General features: G+C 49.3%; 1 protein-coding gene across 4 annotated transcripts in view; it reads left to right on the top strand.

Annotated features, from left to right (window-relative positions):
- DEPDC5 (DEP domain containing 5) overlaps positions 1-23,649 on the top strand; it is a 71,632-nt gene that overhangs the window by 21,285 nt on the left and 26,698 nt on the right. For 2 of the 4 annotated variants that reach the window (XM_018060925.1, XM_018060923.1), the window contains exons 16-30: positions 698-759; positions 898-971; positions 1,594-1,663; positions 1,860-1,896; positions 2,745-2,865; positions 5,352-5,572; positions 6,749-6,952; positions 7,691-7,826; positions 9,023-9,120; positions 11,292-11,357; positions 14,448-14,604; positions 14,772-14,932; positions 17,633-17,750; positions 19,595-19,762; positions 22,396-22,615. In XM_018060925.1, the coding sequence (XP_017916414.1) occupies positions 698-759; positions 898-971; positions 1,594-1,663; positions 1,860-1,896; positions 2,745-2,865; positions 5,352-5,572; positions 6,749-6,952; positions 7,691-7,826; positions 9,023-9,120; positions 11,292-11,357; positions 14,448-14,604; positions 14,772-14,932; positions 17,633-17,750; positions 19,595-19,762; positions 22,396-22,615 (1,913 nt within the window). Of the gene's footprint in view, positions 1-697; positions 760-897; positions 972-1,593; positions 1,664-1,859; positions 1,897-2,744; positions 2,866-5,351; positions 5,573-6,748; positions 6,953-7,690; positions 7,827-9,022; positions 9,121-11,291; positions 11,358-14,420; positions 14,605-14,771; positions 14,933-17,632; positions 17,751-19,594; positions 19,763-22,395; positions 22,616-23,649 lie in introns of all 4 variants that reach the window. The other 2 variants (XM_018060924.1, XM_018060922.1) reach the window with 1 other exon arrangement.

The following is a 23,649-nucleotide window of genomic DNA, read 5'->3' as shown; positions in this document are numbered from 1 at the left end:
GCGTCCCTGTGTCTACAGCCTGGCTTAGCATTAGGGCTCTGAGTATCAGGACTGGGGACCTGAGTAACGTCAGGTGACAAAAAAGAGTTCCGTGGTCAGTCAGCTTGGGAATGCACAGTCAGGCACAGTTCCTCGTTGCCCGTGTGAAGGTATCAGAGTGTCTTCTTTGCCTCTAAAGGACACAACCAGCGCCCTGAGTGTCCCAAACGTACTGGACGCTGGAGAACCCCTTTGGCATTGTTTCCAGGATCCAGTGCCCATCGGCCCGTCCTGGGAAGCGCCAGAGATCACCTGGTACTCCCTCCGTGGCGTCCCCAAGCCGCGCCCCTCCCCCAGCTTGATTTGTGTCCAACAGCAAGATGTAGTTGGGAACGTGAGTCCCAGTAAAGAGACTCTGTTAACTGACGGAATTGTTTTGCTTTTTACTGAGCTGGCAGGGTTCCCTTTCCTCTCTGGCCTTGAAACTGTGCTCATGGCCGCATGGTGGTCTGCTCAACAGATCACTACCTGCGAGGCAGTCAGAGGCAGATTGTCAAGCGCTGATTAGTGGCAGGTGCAGGGAGACTTGGTGAAGGTTAGAAAGACGGAATGCACCTATTTCCTTCTTGCCTGCCATGAGCAGCGCTGTAAGTCAGCTGTGTCTCGAACCCTGACCCCACTTGATGCGCACCCCCCAACTCTCCCTTTTGTTCCTTAGGAATCGGTGTGGACCTGGTGTGCATGGGGGAGCAGCCGCTGCACGCTGTCCCGTTGTTCAAGGTGATTGATCTCGCACTGCTTGCTAAAAGCCAGGCTCCAGTGCACGGTGGTCTTGAATAGTGAGACTCGGAGAAGCTGAGGGGCTCCGGGTCCCGCCTGCTCCTCAGCTCACCTGGTCCACGCTCTGTTCCCTTTCAGCTGCACAATCGGAGTGCCCCTCACGACTCCCGTCTGGGGGACGACTACAACATCCCTCACTGGATAAACCACAGGTGAGCGAGAGCCGGATTCACCGTAGGTGATCAGGGATTCTGTTAGCTCCCTTGCCATTTTTTTTCTGCAAACCTGTTGAGCTCTTACCGTAAAATCTTTTGTCAAGACAGTGTGGAAACTTTAAGTTGTAATATTTGCTTCAGGTCTCTCTACAGGCAGAGCCATGGCCCTGACATAATTACAGTCTCTGGTGAGACGCATGAGCCCAAGTTTGAAGGACTTATTTCCACACTGGTTTCCGACTCCCACAGCCCACAGATGACTGATGCTGGGCCTGGGCCCCTCTGTTTGTAGGAGGCTCCCTGTGCCTCCTGTTGACTTGGACCAGGCCTCAGTGTTCCTGCTGATTTCAGCTCAAGGAGGAGGTTCTAAACCACTTAGAAATCAGGACTAGGGATTCCGACTGTGTCTGGAGGTTTAGAACGAAAGGGGTTTGAGGACTTACCTGGTGGTTTGGTGGTTAAGACTCTGCACTTCCACTGCAGGGGCCTGGGTTTGATTCTTGGTAGGGGAAGTAAGCTCCCACATGCTATGCAGCAGTGTCAAAAATTTTTTTAAAAAACTAAAAAAAAATAAAATGAAAGGGGTTTAGATGAGTAACCCTGTCTGTTTCTTTCACAGTTTCTACACATCCAAAAGCCAGCTCTTTTGTAATAGTTTCACACCACGAATTAAACTGGCAGGAAAGAAGGTAGGTTTCATTGACCAGCAGAGCCTTTGGGGACTGTCACTGATATTGCTATTTTGGCCCTAAGATGCCCTCTGTTCCCCAGTGGTCATGAGTAGCAATTGAGAAATTTGTTTTAAGATTTTATAGTCTTCTGCATTAAATAAATAAATAGCAGGGCAAATTCCAGGAGTGATTAACTATCTGTTTAACTTTACAGCCCACCTCTGAGAAAGCAAAAAATGGCCGTGATACATGTGAGTATTTTTTTCCTTCTTTCGTCACTTCTAGAGTCAACTGAGCCATGGCAACAGGATCTTGTGAGGCTGCATAAAAAGTTCACGGCCAAGTTTGGGACCTGAATTCCCCTTGTGTGACCTTTGGAAGGTCCCTTAATGACTGCATATATTTTTGTCATTACCCACTGTAAAGTGGGTGATAACAAAACTTGTCATTTTTTTTTTTTTTTTCAAAATCTTGTGTTTATTTTCCATAGGTTGGTTATAGGAATCGAGTGGAAAGTTTTAAAGGACTAAATATACCCATTGTGTATATACACACACATAGTTGCTCAGTCATGTCTGGCTCTTTGCGACCCTCATGGACTGTAGCCCACCAGGCTCCTTTGTCCATGGGATTCTCCAGGCAAGAGTAGTGGAGTGGGTTAGCCATTTCCTTCTCCAACATATCCATCAAGGTGCTATTTTTTATTATTGGTTTTTTTATTCTTTTAATCGGACTATAATTGCTTTACAATGTTGTGTTAGTTTCCGCTGTGCAACAGTGTGCATCAGCTGTATCCATACATATATCCCTTCCCTCTTGAGCCTCCCTCCCACTCACCCCCACCCCACTAAGATGCTGTTTTTTTAACAATGGGATCATAGAAGGAAATGGTGCCATCATCTGGCCTTTACTTAGTGCTTGTAAATAGTAACTTCTCTATCGTTTTGATGGAAAAATCATTTAATCTTCGCAACCTGATCATGGGTTATTATCTCATTGTTTTTCACTGGGCGATGCTGATGACAACCTATACCTTGCATCTGAAGGCCTCTTGTTGAAGTGTGTTTTGATGACAGTTGGTATTATTTATGTGTTTCAGCTCTCGGGACCCCCAAAGAATCTGAGAACGCCCTTCCCATCCAGGTGGATTACGATGCTTACGACGCACAAGTCTTCAGGCTCCCTGGCCCCTCCCGGGCTCAGCGCCTCGGCACCTGCAGGTTCTCTGCCAGATGTGCTTTGGGTGGACATAGAAACTAACTAGGAAAACCCGAGGCCCTGGAGGGACCTGCATGAGAGCAACCTTGAAAATATCTTAAATTAAAATTAGCCAAATGGAAGCCATAGTATGTATATCACTAGGGAGTCTGTTTTCCCGTTCTCTGGCCTAGCTGTTTGGTTAGCTATGTTTGCTATGATGAAGTGTTCACAAATAAGGAGAGCAGTCTGCTTTGTCTAGTCAAGAGGAGCAATTTGTGGATTCTAGAATCTTCATTGCACTGAGCAGCCCCTAATAGATAAAGTGAAAGTGTGTTAGTTTCTCAGTGGTGTCCAACTCTTTGCGAGCCCGTGGACTGTAGCCCACCAGGCTCCTCTGTCCATGGAGTTCTCCAGGCAAGAATCATGGAGTGGGTAGCCATCCCCTTCTCCAGGGGATCTTCCCAACCCAGGGATCGAACCCAGGTCTCCTGCACTGCAGGCAGATTCTTTATCGTCTGAGCTACCGAGTTAGATAGAGCAATAGATTGATCCTAGTGTCCAGAGTTTCTTTTAGGTTTATTATTCCCAGAGGGCAAGATACTTTTCTTTCTTTAACTCTTGTGTTTGCAATTTGCTCCCTGGTATTTGGGTCACACAGTAGTTTTTCACTGTGATATATTTAGATTTACCAACATACCCATTTCTGGGTCTAGTGTAAGAAACCCATCCCAGATCCAAGATGTGTATTTTGTATTTTCTCCTAGTTGTTTTAATCTTGGTTTTTGTTTGTCTGTTTGTTTTTGACTGCACATTGTGGCATGCGGTTCCCAAACCAGGGATCAGACGACACACCTCCCTGCAGTGGAAGCTTGGAGCCCTTACCCCTGGACCACCAGGGAAGTCCCTGTAGGCTTAGTTTCTATGCTTAGTGATTTGTGTAGAATTTTTTTTTAGAATGTGGGAAACAGAGTTCTAGCTTTTTTTTTTTTCCCCCTCATTGACCAAGCATTGCCAGTCTATTTTCTGCATTTCTTAGTATGGAAAGTGTGCTGTAACTCAGTACCACTGGCTGGAAAAACCTCCCATCTCTTCACATCGTGACAGACGGGCTCTTCGTGGCCACGTGCTCGTCTTCTGTCCGCTCCCCTCATCCCATCCTGATGTCTGGTCCCGAGAGTGCTTAGAGCTCAGAGTAAGTGCTGTTAGCAGCAGCTCCCTGCATGTGGGTGCTGCCTCAGGGCTTCACCTCAGGGCATCTAAGAACATGTTCAGGGTCCAAGATCCTTGGTTTTCTTTCTTCTGACCAAAGATGGCAAGACCTGATGTCCCAGAGACTCAGACATAGACCATGCCCTAATCGGTGCTCTGTCCCTCCACTGGGCTGGTGCTCAAATATTTATTGTTGGAATAATGAAATGTGCAGTCTGCCCTTGGGGTCTATCTTCAGGCTCCATTTAAGCTCTCACTTTAAAACTCTTCCAGGTAGAGAGAGAATAGCTCTGATAGCACAGGGGCAGCCCTGTGGGCAGTTGCTGACTCTTTCATTCTGAATTTTTGCTTCCGTTGGACTTCTCTCTTCTGATCCTTCTTCCTGCCACTTCTAGAGGCTCCTGTCTCAGGGAGTTTCATGTTTTAATAAGGGCATACTGTTGTTGTTTTTTTTTTAATTTTTATTAAGGAAACGTTCAGAGACTAGTAAAGTAAACAGTTATCAGCATGTTGTCAATCTTGTTTTATCACTTCTCCCACATTTGAAATTTCGTTGGAGTATTCTGAAACAGATCTCAGATACCCTTTTTATTTTTTTTAACCTGTAAATACTTCGGCGTGTGTCTCTAACAAATAAGAATTAAAAAAACAAAAAACAAAATCCAACATGATCACAGTACCTGTGTTACTGGTAACAAAATTCACACTAATTGCTAATATCCTCTGATAGCCAGTCCCTCTGCAGACTTCCCAATTGTCTCAAAAATGCAGTTTTTACAATTAGTTTGCTCGAGTTGGGATCTGAAGAAGACGCACGTGTGGCAGTTCATCTTGTGTCCTTTCTGTGACTGTAGAGTGTCTTGCTTTTTCTTCCTCTGGCTCTTCATTTCCTTTATTACGTTTAACTTGCCCTGTCATCTCTGAGTCTCCTGGAAACTGGCGATTGTCTCTGGAGGCCCAGTGAGATTTAGATTCAATTTCTGATGCCAGGAGATGTCTCAGCTGGTGCTGTGTGCTTCCTCCTGGATGACCTCAAGTCAAAACTCCATTCTCTGTGACGCGAGCTCGATGGTGGGATGAGGTGGTGTCAGACTGAGGGATCGCTTGTCTAAGGCTCTGATCCCAGCACTCTGGCCAGCGGAGGACTGTCCATCATTTCTCCTGTTTCTTCCCGGAGCTGCTCAGGGCAGAGTACCTCCTGCGTCACCTCCCACCCAGAGATCCCATGGGGGGTTATCATTACTGGTCTTCCATGTAGCCCGGGCTGGAGACAGTGACTTGGTCTCCCACCTGCCAGGTCTGTGCGAGAGCGGGAGAGTCACAGCCGGAAGAGCACCAGCTCCTGTGACGTTTCGTCCAGCCCTTCGCTGCCCGGCCGGACGCTGCCCACGGAGGAGGTGAGGAGCCAGGCCTCCGACGACAGCTCGCTGGGCAGGAGCGCCAACATCCTGGTGATCCCTCACCCCATCCTGCACCAGTACGAAGTCAGCAGCTCCCTGGGCTACACCAGCACTCGAGGTCAGAGGGCAGGGCTGGGCAGCCGCTTTAGTCTTCTGTTTCTTTCTTCATTTCGCTGCGTCAGGTGTTAGCGGCAGCACTCAGCACTCCAGTCTTCGCCGTTCGGATCTCTCTTAGTTGTGGCCCGTGTGGTCTAGGTCTCCGGCCAGGGATCAGCTCCAGGCCCCCTGCTCTGGGAGCACAGAGTCTTAGCCACTGGACCACCAGGGGAGGCCCCGGACCCACTTTCTAACCTGGGTGTTTGCTTGGTGGGCATGCGACATTCCCCAGGGCACCTGGTTGTAGGTTTCGGCTCTTTGATCCACTCAGGTTAGGGACCTGTCTGCCATTGCGTGGGATGGCTTGGGTCTAAATAGCATGCCATCTCCATGCCTGGTCAAGGCTGGATACACTCATTTCCTCATTTTTCCTCCCGTGAATTTATTATTTTTTTAAACACAGTCACATGGATTGCTTATTCACGTTCCTGGCCTCTGCATCAGTGGGAGGGGGTTGTCTGTCCACCCAGTCACCTAGCTAGCGCCTGGGGTTCCTTCTATCCTGGGACGCCTTGGTCATCAACACAGGTCTCCAGAGTTTCCACAGCAGGGGAGAGGAGAATGGGGATCATGAGTGGATCGTCAGTGGTCCAGACCTTCAGGTGGAGCAGGTCACTTCTGCCTGTCTGCGGACTCGAACTGTTATGTGGCCCCAGTGCAAAGGGGCTGGAAACTGCCCTCTCCTTGTGAGCCTCAGAGGAAAATCAGACGGGTCTAGTGAACTGAACACTTTGCCTGTCTCTGCCAGGGTCCCCCCTTCTGGTCACCGAATACCTACCCGTATTGTTCCTCCAGTATACAGAATACACCCACCCCATCCGCAGAGGAGACAGCTCCATGGAGTCATTGCATCCAGCTCAGAGTCTGGGGTATCCAGGCAATGTGTGGTCCTCCCCATCGGCTTTGGGTGTGGCTTCACTAGGCTAGTAATTTAGGGACCAGAACCTCCTTAAGTGTTTAAAAAGTAAACAAACCCAGTATTTCATTTCTTTATAATTTGGCGATTTCCCTCATTTCCCTCACGTGTGCACCCTCCAAGGTCCTTGTCGGCCTCGGAGGCTCTCCTGCCTAGCCCTGCTTTCCCTGTGACCCTGTGCTTTCTCTCTGTGCCCCCCCCCATCCCCACGGTAACTGGCAGACGTCCTGGAGAACATGATGGAGCCACCACAGCGGGATTCCAGCGCGCCGGGCAGGTTCCACGTGGGCAGCGCAGAGTCCATGCTGCACGTCCGCCCCGGCGGGTACACGCCCCAGCGGGCACTGATTAACCCCTTTGCGCCCTCGCGGATGCCCATGAAGCTCACATCCAACAGGAGGCGCTGGATGCACACTTTCCCCGTGGGTAAGTTTTTCTTGGGAGAGAGCCCCGGCCAGGAATTCCTAGAGTTGGCCCGCAGCAGCCGCCCCTGCTTGGCCTCACCCTTCTCTGCGCCTGGAGGCAGGGCCCGCCGCGTGTGTCCTCCTTGCCTGACTCGGGCTGAGCCTCCCGGGAGGAGCCCCCGCCTCCCATGCTGCTGTCTTTCCCTCCCGTATCTCACTTGATGTGTGTGAAACAGAGGCTCCCACGGTACTCTCTCTCTCGTCACTCCCGGCTGTGTTGGGTCTTCGTCGTTGTGTGTGGGCTTTCTCTAGTCGCGATGAGTGGGGGCTCCTCTCTAGTTGCGGTGTGTGCGCTTCTCATTTTGGTGAATTAATCTTGTGGCTCTCAGGCTCTAGAGCATGGGGTCAGTAGTTGTGGCCTGCAGGATTAGTTGCTGCAAGGTGTGTGGGATCTGCCCAGACCAGAGATTGAACCTGTGTCCCCTGCACAGGCAGGCGGATTCTTATCCCCTGCACCGCCAGGGAAGTCCCCTGCAATATTCTTAGGCCGAGGCCTCACAGAACGAGCCTTGCTCAGAGGAGGTGATGTCCTGTCTGGGAGCCAGAGGGCTGAGGACATGGTGTTCCTCTGTGCTGTGGTTGCCTTTTGGCCTCTCCAGCGCTCATGTCCGAGCAGCAGGAAGAGAGGCAGCGTGAGGCAGAGTGTGTGGCTCCGGCTTCTGGGGGGTCATGATGGGTCAGCGGGTCTCTGTCTGGATAGGACCGTCCGGAGAGGCCATTCAGATCCATCACCAGACCCGACAGAATATGGCAGAGCTGCAGGGCAGCGGGCAGAGGGACCTGACCCACTCCTCCGCGGAGCTGCTGGAGCTGGCGTACCACGAGGCCGCCGGCAGGTGAGGCTGGGCCTGGGGCTCTGGGAGGTGCCGGGGTGATGGCGGAACAGGCTGCCCATGACACGTCACGTCCGGGAGGCTCGGGGACGTGGGGGGGCTGCAGCAGCACCCTCTTCAGTCCCCTTCCCTGGGCCCATTGACACAGAGAGCCTGGGGTGTTTTTGCCAAAGATGTTCCCTAGGCCCTTGCTTTAGCTTCCGCTTTAATTCAAAACATGCTTTGTTAACCGCAGACATGAGTTACTTCTGATCCTCAGTCAAGGGTGGAAATGAGTCCAGGGCAGGTGGTCCCTGCCGTGTGTTCTGGGCGGTCAGTCTGTGACTTTTCTCGTTTTGGTCATTGAGGAACCCCACTGCTGGGCTAACACTGAAAGCAGTGGAGCCCAAAGAATTAGAGTCATGCCTTCGCTGCAAATGTTTTTCTTTTTAATTGTTTTTCATATTTTATTGCATTGTTTAGGATCTCAAAATAACCACTGTATAAGAATTTAGTTAATAGCGAAAGTTGACAAATTGCAAATCATAAGATGGGTACTACTGACTTTCAAGTGATATTTTTGATCAAGGACTATTATATATTTCTATATTATTAAAATTTTGCTTGATAAAAAGTAAATAAGTAAAAGCAATGGAGACCAAGGCCTGTGTTTATAGAAACAAAAGTCTTTTTGAACTGGGGTTCTAAATGTGTTACAAGGTATCCAGAGAGAGTCAGCTTAGGAAGAAAGTCATTTAAACCTTGACATGCTCTAGCCCAGGCTATGCTGGATCTTCTGTGATGCATTACTCTTGCAAGGAGCAATCTTTGGTCCCTTTCCAGTCATCCCAGCATCCCATGGGCTGGATGTGGGACACAAGCAGGGCGTGACCCTCTTTACCCAGTTAACGTGATACCTCTGTTGAAGCACCTCATGTCCCGCTGTGGGTATCAGCAGGGGCAGGCTTAGGATGGAGAGGGCAGGCATCTGGCATGGTGATGGGAACGCAGCTGGGGTACCAGGGTGGGAGTCTGGAGCTGGATGCGCTCTGAATCCCGAAGCCTGGCGGCTGTGATGTGGATCTCAGTGTTTGCCAGCCCATGCTGCCAAACGTTCAGGCCTGTTTTCGATGAAAACCCCCCAGAGACAGGGTGAGCAGGATAAAAGAGGTGATGATCCCCATTAAGCCAGGCAGCTGGGCTCTGTTTGTTCTCTGCAGGCACAGCACTTCCCGCCAGCCTGGCGACAGCACGTCCTTCTTGAGCTTCGCTGGGACGGAGGAACTCTCAGTCAGCTTGCTCAGCGGCAGTGGTGCAGGTAACCCGCCCAAGAGACGCTCTGAGCAGGCCCACCCCTGGGAGCAACATGGGGACAGAAAAGCAGGGCCATGTCTATTTCAGGATCATTTCAGCCACAGTTCCGGGTGACCTATTTGGAAGCTGTGCTGTATAATGCATGGAATTATAAATGGGCCGCACGTTACGTTTTTAGCTGAGAACATGTTGGTCGGGAACACATCTATCATTGGTCTGTCAGTGAGTCGTGGTTGAGGGCTGCTTATGAGATCACTGTTGAGGGCTGCACCAGGCCTGGAAGCTTTCAATTATATGTGGAAGGAGACCCCCGCCCCCCATAAAAATGATCAAAGACCCAGAGGGAACAGTGTGGTTTGAAATTAGAGAAGAGAAGGGTGGCCTTGTTGCTTACAGCAGGGGTCTCCAGCCTCTGGGATCTAATGCCTGATGGTCTGAGGTGGAGCTGATGTAATGGAAATAAAGTGCCCAATACATGTAATGTGCTTGAATTGTCTCAAGACCATCCCCCTCCCTCCCTAGTCCATGGGAAAAATGTCTTCCACAAAACTGGTCCCTGGGGCCATAAAGTATGAGGACCACTGGCTTACAGAGGTGGATAGGCACCTCAGATGCGAAGGGGTGGTATTTGGTCAGGAGAGTTAGAAGGTGAGGGATTCTAAGTGCAGGGAGGGTAGGAGCTTTTATTGATACAGGCTTCATACTTTTTGGAAGCACTTGTTATCTGATCATTCCTGTAGGGAGTAAGTCGTTAAATACATTTTACACACGTAGCAACTTAACACCCAGAGATGTGGAGGTGTTATTCTGGTCTCTCCAGCCAGCAGCCAGCTGTCCTGCTGTTTCTGTGCTGAGTTGTGTCCAACTCTCTGTGACCCCGTGGACTATAGCCCGCCAGGCTCCTCTGTCCATGGGATCCTCCAGGCAAGAGTACTGCAGGGGGTCTTCCTGACCCAGGGATCAAACTCGCCTCTCTAATGTCTCCCGCGTTTGCTACTGTTTCTGATTTCTGCACTATTTAGAGAGCCTTTACAGGAGTAGGGGAACATGAGTTTAGACGGGTGGCAGATTTTGGAAAGCCTCAAAGGATAGATACTATACCAAATGAATACGGAAAACGTTAAAACTGAAAGAAACAGTGAAGTTACTATTTCCTGTCTTCGTTTTCTGTAAGTTAACTTGCCTTTCTGAAACTTGACTTGAGGAAGACAACGGAATTGAAATTTTATAAAATTAGTTAATAAAGTTTGCCTCTATTCACGGGTGGATTCAGCTAGTGATAGTTTCTGGTGGCCTAAGGCTTGGAAATTGGATTGGCAGTGAGAGAATTCCTAAAGTATCGTAATTAATTCCTTCCTATTTCTAGTCCATCTTTCCATCATTCATTTTGAATGAGAAGACATGTTGAATACAAGTTTAGGGCTAAGATCCTTTCGATCCCTGTGCTTGGGGGCTGAAAATGTTACTTGGCTGCCAGGCTCTTGTAAAGTACCTTCAGAATATGATAAAGGCAAGGGACCTCCCTGGCAGTCCAGCGGTTAAGAATCTGCCTTGCAGTGCAGTGGACGTGGGTTCAATCTGCAAAGCGACTAAGCCTGTGCCCCTCGACCAGAGAGCCCGTGTGCTGCAACAAAAATATCCCACGTGACGCCACCAAGACCCTATGCAGCCAAATAAATATTAAAAGAAAGAACTTCAAAAAAAAAAAAAAAAAAAACAGGAATACGATAAAGGCGGTGTTTCTGTTGTTTTGCTAAAAGGAGCCACTTTATAGGAACCCAGAGTTTGACCTTCCTGGCTGTTCGGGGTCAAGTTGTACAAAGGAAGGCTGCTCTGGGGCTTACGGGACCGGACCACACTTAGAGCAAGTTTCCTGGCAGCCTGAAGCAGGGGAACCATGGGTTCAGGTGGTAACTGCTTCAGGATTTTCCCAGGGTGGACATGGAGTGTGATTCTGGGCCTGGGGGAGGCAGCTCTCATACACCCGTTGATTCCTCAGAAGATGAGTCTTGGAACTATAAAATCTGCTCTGGAGAAAAGAGGGAAGTTTCAGAGAAATCCTTATTTAATGACTGGTGTGGAAGGTTCTCTCTCTCTTTTTTTAAAACTATAACTGGTCAGAACTCTTTTGCAAAATGAGCCTCACTGAAACAGATTCTTTTTATCTTTTCATAGATGTGAATCCTCGGACCCAGAATAAGGATTCTCCAGAGGACAGTGTGTCTCCCTCTCCAGACCCAAGTAAGAGGGGACGGCTGATGGAGGGAGGCGGAGGTGTGGGCTGGATGGTCAGGGCACTGAGGGGGAGCAAGAGGGAGCCCTGTTTGGGGGAGAACAGCCTGGACGTTCAGGTCTCAGGTGCGGGAAGGCAGTGTGGTGAGGGAGAGTCTGTAGCTTGTCTGATAGAAAGGGAGCGGCGGGGAGGCCGCACGGGAAGGGTGGCCGTATTCCCAGCGCTGGCCTTGGCTCTGAGAGGCCTGACAGGGGCTGTGGGGAGAAGTCGGAAGGAATGAGACCTGAAGCTGTTTCCATCCCTGCAGTTGAAGTGTGTGTCTGGGTTGCATTTACATTGAGCATCCTTGTCTGTTGAAATAGCTGAGCATCTAAATATCAGCAATAGCAAAAGACCAGAAAAAGAAACTGCTGCTTGACCACCGTTGCTTTGCCTCACTGTGACCAGTGGATGTATGCGCATCGCCTAATCTGTTTCCCCACTTCCAAGTAACTTAGCAGTCATTTCACTAGTTTTCCAGGTCTGGCACGCTGGCCATTTCTCATGGCAATGTCACACATATTACGATATTGCGATTTGGATGATCATGTCCATTGGTGGCCATGTGGGTGATTTCTACTTTTTTTTTTATAGCATATAATGCATGGTGCCATGGGTGTATTTTTTTTCTCTTGGTTCAGATCCTTGGAATATATTCCAAAGAATAGTTGGCAGATTGATTATTTTCTAGAAAGCTGCCAGCCTTGAATAGAGGAGCCTGTTTCTCCTCTGCAAGCCCAGCACTGGATTTTGTCATCTGTGTTTGTCACTGCGTGGTTCTGAGCTGGAACCACCTCAGAGGCTTTGGCAGGGCCTGGAGATACTGGAGGTGGAAAAGAGGCCACCCAGACTCTTTACCCAGGGAAACAGCAGCAGCATCCAGCTAAGAACTGGGAGCTTTTCTCACCATGGGGTTTGAAGTCTCCATGTGTGCCCTTGGACCCCGTTTCTGAAAGGTTTTTATAGTCCTGAGGGTCAGGGAACCGGCAAGGGCCAGTACGGTGTAAGAAGGCACAGCGATAGAGGGCCTTGTATTTCCGGCTGCCCCTTGGGGGCTCCATTTGGCGCCCACCTTCTGCTGCTGATTCTAACCAGGGAGCTCACGCAAGCTCACCCTCGTTTGCCATGTAGGAAACTGGGGTGCTAACTAGGATGCTGTGAACTGGGTTTGTTGTTGTTGTTTTTTGTTGGAGTGTAGTTGATTTAGAATGTTGTGCAACTCTGCTGCACATCAGGGTGACTCAGTTACACACATACGCACGCTCTTTTCTTTACATTCCTTTTCATCATGGCCTATCACAGGTGCTCAGTGTAGTTTCCTGCGCTATACATGAGGACCTTGCTGTTGATCCATTCTGAATGTCGCAGTTTGCATCTGCTAACGCCAGACTCCCAGTCCATTCCTCTCCCTTCCCTGCTTCCCTTTCGCTGTGTTTTGAGTTCTTGGGGTATTAAGGAGTTAACAAGGCCTGTATAGAGTCAGACTCATAGACTCAGAGAGTGCAGGGTCCCAGGGGAAGGTGGGCAGGGTGCGGGGGGTTGCTAGTTGGTGGATGTGAAACTTCGGTCCTCGTGAGATGAGGAAGGTCTCTAGAGGCCTGCTGCATGGCTCTGTACCAAGTTTAAGCACACTGAATTGTACACTTAAAAATTTGTTAAGGTGGTAGATCTCAAGTTAAGTGCTCTTACCACAATAAAATAAAATTCAGACCAACCAACCAGAAGTCACCCCAGGACCTGGAGTGGAGACCATGGAGTTAGGCTTGTTGCAGGTCAGGTCATCTTCCCCAAAGCCTTGTGGCTGCACATGGGGCATGTTTCCCGGTGGGACTCAGCTTGAAAGTCTTCCTGGCCCCTGGCCCCCAGGCTCAGGGACACTGTTTTCCTGGGGGCATGTTGGTCACTTTATGGAGGAAAGATCCCTGAGCAGAGAGGCTTCTGGTCCTGTGATCTTGGGGGGGTTCAGCTTGGCCAGGTGTTTAAAGGGGTCGATGATGCTGCCACACCTGCTCAGAGGAGGGGTGTCGGGGACAGCGGGCAGAAGGCCTAGGAGCCACGGGAGGTGAGGCATGTGAGGGTCTCACTGGGGACACAGAGCCTGAAGTGTGGAGTATATCTGCTTCTCATTGTTCCCTTGTATGGAGGTTTGAAAAACAATGTTCACTTACTTGACTGAAGAAGCTAACTGCCCCCCTGCGTTAACTCAGTTATTCTCAGCAAAGGAATATTCTGCTCATTGGGGCACATGTGGCTGTATCTGCAGACACCATTTGTTTTTACAACCAGGCGATGCCACTGGCATCTAGTGAGTAGGGACCGGGAGGCTGCTCACATCCTGCAGTGCCCAGGACCACCCCCCATGACAGAATTATCCTGACCAGAGTAGGTCTCATGCCCCGAGGTGGGGAAGCCCTGCTTCACCAAAGCGCAGGCGATCTCTGACCAACCCACAAGGCTGGGCCCGCTCTGCCATGACAGCTCTCATTTCTAGATTGTTAAACTCCAGCTCCTAAAGTTCCAGCCTCGTAACTTTCCCAGACGTCCTCCCTTGACTCCTCTTCCTGCCCTGATGGATCTGTGACTTACTTTTCAATCCTGAGTTCTGCTCCCCTGTGCTGTTTGCTCCAGAATCAGCTGCACCCCCCTCTTCTCCCCACCCGGCCCCTCCGCCGCCTCGGGGAGGCTCCCGGCCTGAGCCTCTCTTCCGCTCTCAGGACGTTGATTTGCTTCGATGTGTAACTCTGCCTGGCCTGCCCCTGCCGTAACCTCACTGGACTCACGGCTGCAGCTCACGATCAGCAGAAAATGAAAAGTGTCAGCTGCTCCCATTTGCATGGTGGGATCCGATAAGCACTGCGTTGTCTAACAGCCTCTGTTTCTCTCTCTTTCTCCCTCCCCCCTCCCTTTCTCTCTCCCTCCCTTTCCTGGCAATTTGATCACCTGTCACACCGCCCTTCTCCTCCCCACTCCCCACCCACATCCCACACCTGCCTGGTGACCTCACTACCTTCCTCCCTGTTCACACGAGGCAGTTCTGACGCTGTCTGCTCCCCCTGTAGTGCCAGGCTTCTGTTGCACAGTTGGTGTGGACTGGAAGTCACTCACGACTCCCGCGTGCCTCCCCCTCACCACGGACTACTTCCCTGACCGCCAGGGCCTGCAGAATGACTACACGGAGGGCTGCTACGATCTCCTCCCAGAGGCTGACATCGACAGGTCGGTGACAGAGAGAAGGGGCCTGGCTTTTGCTTCTCCCGAGACTGGTTTGCAAACCTTCAGTTTCACACACCACCACGGAGGGGCTCACGGGGATGGAGCTGAGGACTGGGGACCCTGTCACTGTGCTCCCGGCACGCCCTGTGAACGCCCGTCTCTCTTTTCAGGAGGGATGAGGAGGGCGTGCAGATGACAGCCCAGCAGGTATTCGAAGAGTTCATCTGCCAGCGGCTCATGCAGGGTTACCAGATCATCGTTCAGCCCCGCGCACAGAAGCCCAGCCCTGCTGGCCCACCGCCGCTCAGCAGCAGCCCACTCTACAGCCGGGGTGAGTTTCCACTGCGGACCCTAAGTTTTCTCCTCTGCTCAATTTGTGCAAACAAGTTCTTAAGATAGTAGGGAATACATGCACTTAAAGTCATTGTCTTTCAACACACATCTTTTTTGATGTAGTAATTTCATATGTTTATGTATATATATTCATGTGTTTATGTATACTGATATATAACATATTAATGCATCTATATAATGGCATATTTATACAGATATTCTCTGTTGTATTGCTTACCCTTTTTTTTTTCCCTTTCAAATTTTTACTTTATACAATAATTAACATATCCTCTGGGTTCAGACTTATCTTAAAACTCTCTTTAATCTCCAACTCTCCTTTTAAGGAAGAGGGTATGCCTACATTCAGCAATGTTCCAACCTGGCTTGAGCAGTACCTTGGGCCCCAGGTGGCTGAGCAGGGTCGAACTGTCAAACTACAGGGTGAATATTCCCGTCCCAGAGGCCTGGGTTTATTTCTTGCACAGTGCCTGACACAGTAGGTCCTCTAATGTTACCTGAACCTGAACCTTATGCTTGTTCTCCCCTCCTTCCCTATTGTCACTGCAGCTCATTGCAGCTCTGTGACTTGAAGCCAAGATGGGCCATCCGTGAGTGGCAGAGGCTAGTGAGTACAGAGACTCAGTGGTGCTGGCTGAGTTTGAGCTGGGCTCTGGAGGTCTCTCCTGAAACAAGTCCAGCAGCAAGAATTACATGTGGGGGCCTGGAACCAGAGCGCGGTGGTCACTTCCTGGAGCCATCACTGAGCATCTGTTCGCCCTCTGCTTCCTCCCTGTAGCTAATGAGCACCCCACCCTGCTCCCTAGACAGCCAGAACCAAACCTCAGGCGAGCTTTGGTTCCATTAAAGCTCCTCCAGTCAGAGGATCAAAGAAGCATGGACCTGTCATTGGAGGCTTAGTGGTCCTTGCGTCCAGGCCCCATTGTTCACCATGAAGCTTTGGGTTCCTCTGGGTTTTTTCTAAAAGCCTCTTGTGATATGTATCACGTGATACTGCCTTCTCATATTATAGACTCTGCTAAACCTTTCTGATACCTTCAGCTTCATCTTATTATCTTCCACCGTGGAAGCAACCGTGCCTTGTATAGGACAGCATGGGTCTGTGAACCTACGATGGTGTGCGTTCATCCCTTAGGTCACGCATTCATTATTCCACACGTTCATTCATCGTTTTACTCACGCATTTCATTCATTCATTCCTTAGTTCACTAATTCATTTGTTCGTCAGCTCAGTCATTCATTCATTAGTTCACTCATTTTATTACGTCACTCATTCATTCACTCATTATTTCATTAGTTCACTCATTTATTCATTCATTCATTAGTATTTCTGAAGCTCCTGCTCTATAGGACAAAATAACATGAGTCAAACTATGAAATATAAGTCCATGTTATGATAAAGACCTTGAAAGAAAAATCAAAATGCTTGCTTGAGATTATTTAATATGGGATTATTTAATATGGGATTTTGTCTGGAGAGTCAGGGGCGACTTCTTTGAGGAGGTGATGTTTGAGCTGCGACCTGAAACCCATGCAGGAGCTTTTAGTGTGAGAGGAGAGGAGTGGAGGGCAGAGCATGCTAGGCAGCAGGATTAGTGTGTGCAAAGGCCCTGTGGTGGAGACCTTGTAAGACTTTCCGGGCACCTAAAAGACAAGTGTGGGGAGTACCACGAGTAAGCCAGCAACGTGGCCAGAGACATCAGGAGACCCAGGCTGCACGGACCATGTGAAGGATTTTGTTCTTACCCTAAACACGGTGGTATGAATTCTCCTTTCGTGTTAGTGGTCCCATCGAGGTTGCCTTTTCTCTGAACAGGCACTTTATAAGGTGCTACTGAAAATACAAAGATGAACAACATTTGGCCCTGGCCTCCTGGAACTTTTACTTTGTCAGGGAGTGAGACACACACACACAAGGAGCTATATCCAGGGTAGAATTCACCGTTGATGGGGTCTGATAGCTTTCTGAAGAAGGTGGCACTTGATGGTGACCTTAAACAATCTTTAGGAATTTGATGGTGAGACAGCAGAGATGAGATGGAAGAGAAGGCAGAAGAAGTAACAGGAGCAGATGTTTGGAGAAGGAAATTTGAGTGAATAAATAAGTGGTTCTTTTTTTTTGGCTCCACTGCATGTGGGATCTTAGTTCCCCAACCAGGAATCGAACCCATGTCCTCTGCAGTGGAAGCAGGGTCTTAACCACTGAACTGCCATGGCAGTCCCCAGTAACTGATCCTTTAAGTCTGAAACATGGTGTAGCAGAGTGGGCGTCGTGGGCTGGGTTGGCTGCCCCAGGGCTGAGGGTCTCAGATGCCAGGTGGCAGCTTGTGCCTAAGAAGCGTGGGCTTCCATTTTAGTCACTTAGCATCCAGCTTAGAACTTCCTTCACAGAGGACGGGGCATCAGGTGGTTCAGCCCCTAGTGTATCATCCGGATGCTGTCGGTACCGCTGACTCCACCCCCCTGCTGGCTGGTTCAGTAACAGAAGAATCTTCCACCTCCAGGACTTTTTCTTTTTTTTTCAACCAAGAGTATTTTATTTCTTTTCCACAAAACTGTCAAACTGAAAGTCTTGCCTCTTTCTTCTCTCCATTTGTGAATCTATGTGGAAGAGAAGCAATTGCCTTTTAAAGGAAGGACCCTCAACCAGATGGAGGAAATTCTTTTTTTTCCTTATTAGGCCTTGTGTCCCGAAACCGCCCGGAAGAGGAAGACCAGTACTGGCTGAGCATGGGCAGAACTTTCCACAAAGTCACACTGAAAGACAAAATGATCACAGTGACCCGCTACCTTCCCAAGTGAGTCCTGGGTGTTTAACATTTTCAGCTTCTGTCCTAGGTCATGTCCACCTACCAAGTGATGTTTATAACACATACTGTCCACACACTGAATTGCATGTATATTCAAACCGGGGAGATTGAGTGAGTAGTGGTTGTTTTAGAGTTACTATTTTGTTTCCCAGAGGTTTTTTTTTTTTTTTTTTTTAATTTTTATTTATTTATTTTTGGCCCCACTGGGTCTTCATTGCTTTGCAAGGGCTGGTTGAGGCCAGCAGGGGCTGGGCTGGTGTGTGGGCTAGTTGCTGTGTGTAGGCTTCTCGTTGCAGTGACTTCCTTTGTTGCAGAGCACACGCTCTAGGTGCTTGGGCCCCAGTAGTTGGGGCCTATGGGCTTAGTTGCTCTGCTGCATGTGGAATCTTCCTGGACCAGGGATCTAACCAGTGTCCCCTGCCTTGGCAGGCGGATTCCTATCCACTGCACCACCAGGAAAGTCTGCTTTCCAGGGTTGGGTTTTATGGTTGCAGCTCATCTATTTCTGAAAGGGATTTGATTCAGCTTACAATGTTTAGCATGAGTCTTAACACTCCAATTAAAAACAAAGAATATAATAGAAGAATAAGGTTTTGTTTCAGTCACTCAGTCATGTCCAACTCTTTGCAACCCCATGGACTGCAGCACGCCAGCCCTCCCTGTCCATCACCAACTCCTGGAGCTTACTCAAACTCATGTCCATTGAGTCAGTGATGCCATCCAACCATCTCATCCTCTGTTGTCCCCTTCTCCTCCTGCCCTCAATCTTTCCCAGCATCAGGGTCTTTCCAAGGAGTCAGTTCTACACATCAGATGACCAAAGTATTGGAGTTTCAGCTTCAACATCAGTCCTTCCAATGAATTCAGGACTGATTTCCTTTAGGATTGACTGGTTTGATCTCCTTGCAGTCCAAGGGACTTTCAAGAGTCTTCTCCAACACTACACTTCAAAAGCATCAATTCCTTGGTGCTCAGCTTTCTTTATAGTCCAACTCTCACATTCATACATGACTGCTGGAAAAACCGTAGCTTGCCTAGACAGACTTTTGTCAGCAAAGTAATGTCTCTACTTTTTAATATGCTGTCTAGGTTGGTCATAGCTTTTCTTCTAAGGAGCAAACTTCTTTTAATTTCATGGCTACAGTCACCATCTGCAGTGATTTTGGGGTACAAAAAAATAAAGTCTCTTACTGTTTCCATTGTTTCTCCATCTATTTGCTGTGAAGTGATGGGACTGGATGCCATTCATTTTCTGAATGTTGAGTTTTAAGCCAGTTTTTTCACTCTCCTCTTTCTCTTTCATCAAGAGGCTCTTTAGCTCTTCTTCACTTTCTGCCATAAGGGTGGTGTCATCTGCGTATCTGAAGTTATTGATATTTCTCCTGGCAATCCTGATTTCAGCTCATGCTTCATCCAGCCCAGCGTTTCTCATGATGTACTCTGCATATAAGTTAAATAAGCAGGGTGACAATATACAGCCTTGACATACTCCTTTCTCAACTTGGAACCAGTCTATTGTTCCAGGTCCAGTTCTACCTGTTGCTTCAGGTCCCCGTCGTAACCTGCATACAGATTTCTCAGGAGGCAGATCAGGTGGTCTGGTATTCCCATCTGCTGAAGAATTTTCTACAGTGTGTTGTGATCTACACAGTCGAAGGCTTTGACATAATCAATACAGCAGAAGTAGATGATTTTCTGGTTTAAAAACTGAGAAATCTCCATTACAAGTTCCCTGAGATGAGCTGGTTACTGTGGTTGAATGCCAAGTATATTGAGAGAGAAAAGGTACAGAAGAGTTGGCGGATATCCTTGTTTGGACCTTTGTCTTTCAGGTACCCGTACGAGTCTGCCCAGATCCACTACACCTACAGCCTCTGCCCCTCCCACTCCGATTCAGAGTTCGTCTCCTGTTGGGTGGAATTCTCACATGAGCGACTGGAGGAGTACAAGTGGAATTACTTAGATCAGTACATCTGCTCTGCTGGCTCCGAGGACTTCAGGTCAGAGAGCCCGAGTTGGCTTCCTCCCATCGTGGCCTGCCACATGTCTGTAATTGAATGCCTCTGTCCTTCCTCCGATTGTAAAATGAGGACATTTTTAGGGGAAAAAAAAATGGAGGGAAAAGTACATCTGGATTGGGTTAAAAACTCAGTGATGAGATGGACGGGGACGATCACACAGCAGTGTGAATGTACTGAGTGCCACTGAATGTGCCCTAAAGATCATTATAATGGTAAATGTTGTTACATGTGTTTTACCACATGGAACAACAAACAGCAAAAAATCCCTGGTGAAGATGTGCCCTTTGGTGAGATGTCCGTGCTCTTCATATCTTCCTGACTGCTTGTAACTTTTTTTTTTAATTGAGGTATAGCAGATTTATAATGTCATGTTAATTTCTGCTATACAGCAAAGTGGTTCAGTTATATATGTACTTTCTTTTTTTAATATTCTTTTCCATTATGGTTTATCTTGTGAAAGTGAAAGTGTAGTCACTCAGTTGTGTCTGACTTTTTGCAACCCTTGGACTGTAGCCCACCAGGCTCCTAGAATACTGGAGTAGGTTGCCATTCCTTTCTCCAGGGGATTTTCCCCACCCAGGAATCGAACCTGGGTCGCCTGTATTGCAGACAGATTCTTTACCATCTGAGCCACCAGAGAAGCCCCTCCTCCATGGTTTATCCTTGGATTTTTAAAAGTCTTTTTTCAGCTTTATTGAAGTAGAATTGACAAAAGCACTATATATGTAAGGTGTACAGTGTGACGGTTTCGTGTAAATGTACACTTTTTTCTTTTTTTTTTAATTGGAGTATAGTTGGTTTATCGTGCTGTGTTAGTTCCGGGTATCCAGCAAAGTGAGCCGGTGATACACATACATACGTCTGCCCTTTCTTAGATTCTTGTCTCATACAGACCGTCACAAAGTCCTGAGTGGGATTCCTCGTGCTGTGCAGTAGGCTCTTACTCGCTGTCTGTCTTATACGTGGTGCTTTAGTCTCTCAGTCGTGTCTGACTCTTTGCGACCCCGTGGTCTGTAGCCTGCCAGGCTCCTCTGTCTGTGGGATTTCCCAGTCAAGAATACTGGAGTGGGTTGCCATTTCCTTTTCCAGGGGATAGTCCCGGCCCAGGGATTGAACCCGGGCCTCCTGCATTACAGGCAGATTCTTTACCAACTGAGCCACCAGGGAAGCTGTATTTAGCTGCAGTCCATGGGGTCGCTAAGAGTCGGGCACGACTGAGCGACTTCACTTTCACTTTTCACTTTCATGCATTGGAGAAGGAAATGGCAACCCACTCCAGTGTTCTTGCCTGGAGAATCCCAGGGACGGGGGAGCCTGGTGGGCTGCTGTCTATGGGGTCGCACAGAGTCGGACACGACTGAAGCGACTTCGCAGCAGCAGCAGCAGCAGCAGTGTGTGTATGTCGACCCCAGCCTCCCAGTTTGTTTCTCCCCACTCTCTTTCCTCCTTGGTAACTGGTTAAGTTTGTTTTCTACGTCTGTGATTCAATTTCTGTTTTGCTCATTTGTGCCATTCTTTCAGATCCCACATTTAGGTGATACCATATGATCTTTGTCTTTCTCTGACTTACTCCACTCATTGTGATAATATCTAGGTCCATCCATGTTGCAGTAATAGCATTATTTTTTTTTAATTGGAGGCTAATTACTTTACAGTATTGTGGGTTTTGCCATATATTCACATGACTCAGCCATGGGTATACATGTGATCCCCATCCTGAACCCCACTCCCGCCTCCCTCCCCATCCCATCCCTCAGGGTCATCCCAGTGCACCAGCCTTGAGTGCCCTGCTTCCTGCATCGAACCTGGACTGGTGATCTGTTTCACATATGATGATATACATGTTTCAGTGCTATTCTCTCAAATTATTCCACCCTTGCCTTCTCCCAGAGTCCAAAAGACTGTGCTACACATCTCTGTCTCTTTTGCTGTCTCACATATAGGGTCATTGTTACCATCTTTCTAAATTCGATATGTATGCGTTAGTATACGGTGTTGGTGTTTTTCTTTCTGACTTACTTCACTCTGTGTAACAGGCTCCAGTTTCATCCACCTCATTGGAGCTGATCCAAATGCATTCTTTTGAATGGCTGGGTGATGCTCCATTGCGTGTCTGTGCCGCAGCTTCTTTTATCCGCTCCTCTGCGGATGGACACCTAGGTTGCTTCCCTGTCCCGGCTGGTCTTTCATTCTCTTTCATGATCACAGGCCACTGAATCTAGTTCTCTGTGCTGCGCAGTAGGACCGTGTTGTATATGCATTCTCTACACAGAAAGCTTTCCGATGTCTTGTTTTTAACTTTTCATTTTTATGCGTGATGTATGGTTGCGATGATGAAAGGCTGCCGTGACACTGGGCCTGGGTGCACAGAAGCACTCCAGCGTCTCTGGGGTAGAAGGGAAGAGCAGCCTTGGAGGTCATCCCTTGGAGCCTGCAGCCTCAGATGGGCACGTGCTCCCAGGCAGAAGGACCCTCCACACCCGACTCTGGAGGGGGGGTGTGGGGGGGTGCTGAGATGGATGCACCTCGCTGGAGGTGCTTCTGTCACCGGCTCGGTCGCACCTCCTCCGGCTTGGCCGCACCTCCGCCTCCTTTCCCGTATCCCTCCGCAGCTTAATCGAGTCCCTGAAGTTCTGGAGGACCCGCTTCCTGCTGCTGCCAGCCTGCGTCACCGCCACCAAGCGCATCACGGAGGGAGAGACCCACTGCGACATCTACGGGGACCGGCCGCGGGCCGACGAGGAGGAGTGGCAGCTCCTGGACGGCTTCATCCGCTTCGTGGAGGGCCTGAACCGCATCCGCCGGCGGCACCGCTCGGACCGCATGATGCGGGTGAGGCCCTATGGCCCCTCGCGGGCTGCGCCGGGGGTGGGCTGCAGGGACCGCCTCCTCTCGCGGCAGCGGCCCCTCCCCAGCCAGTTCTTTACCCCACAGCCACCCAGGGATTATCTTCAGTCCAGCGGAGTGGGTTCCCCCTCAGTGCAGGATGAAGTGGTTGGTGGTGGGGGAAGCGGGGGAAAGCTCCCCACCCGAAGACAAAGCCCTCCAGGAGCTCCCTGCGGGGTTCCCAGCGTCAGGCACAGCTGCCTGCGTGCCCTGGTGCCGGATTGCTCCACAGCAGCCGCGTCACTTCAGGCACTTGCAGAGTTTTCCCGCACCCGTGGGCCTCCTTTCAGTGACTCACTCCCCAGTGAGGATGCTGAGGCTTGTAGGGGTGATGGGAGGATGTGTCTGAGGACACCCAGCCAACAAAGGGCTGATCTGGGATGGTTCGGCCCCTGTGCACGCCTGTGTGCCAGTGCACACGGGTCTCTGAGTTTTATGAAGCTGTAGCTTCATGTCGCCACCATCACCGCCACGGTCAGGACACAGAATAGTTCCATCGCTCCAAGGAGAGCTCTCCCAGCACCTTCAGAGGCACACTGCCCCTCCCTCTCCAACCCGGGGGACACTGGTCTGTTCCCCATCACTCTACAGCTGTCTTTTCCAAATGTCCTATGAATGGAATCATACAGCACATAATCTTTCCAGCCTGGTTCTTCCCCTCAGCATAACACCTTTGGGATTCATCTAACTTGCCGCTTGACTCCACAGTTCATTCTTTTCCATTGCTGAGCAGTGTTTCATCATCAGTCGTGTTTTTACTTTTTGTTTTTAACCTCAAGTTCAGCTGTCTTCTGTACACAGCAGCATTTCCAGGAGAGCTGTGTAGTGGAAAGAACCTTGGATTTGGAGTCAGTCAACTGGACATGGAACAACAGACTGGTTCCAAATCGGAAAAGGAGTATGTCAGGCTGTATATTGCCACCCTGCTTATTTAACTTATATGCAGAGTACATCATGAGCAATGCTGGGCTGGAAGAAGC

This window comes from Capra hircus, chromosome 17 (assembly GCF_001704415.2).
Source record: "Capra hircus breed San Clemente chromosome 17, ASM170441v1, whole genome shotgun sequence".
NCBI classification, from domain to species: domain Eukaryota; kingdom Metazoa; phylum Chordata; class Mammalia; order Artiodactyla; family Bovidae; genus Capra; species Capra hircus.
The sequence above is the reverse complement of the archived record's forward strand: the minus strand, read 5'-3'. Positions and strand labels throughout refer to the sequence as shown.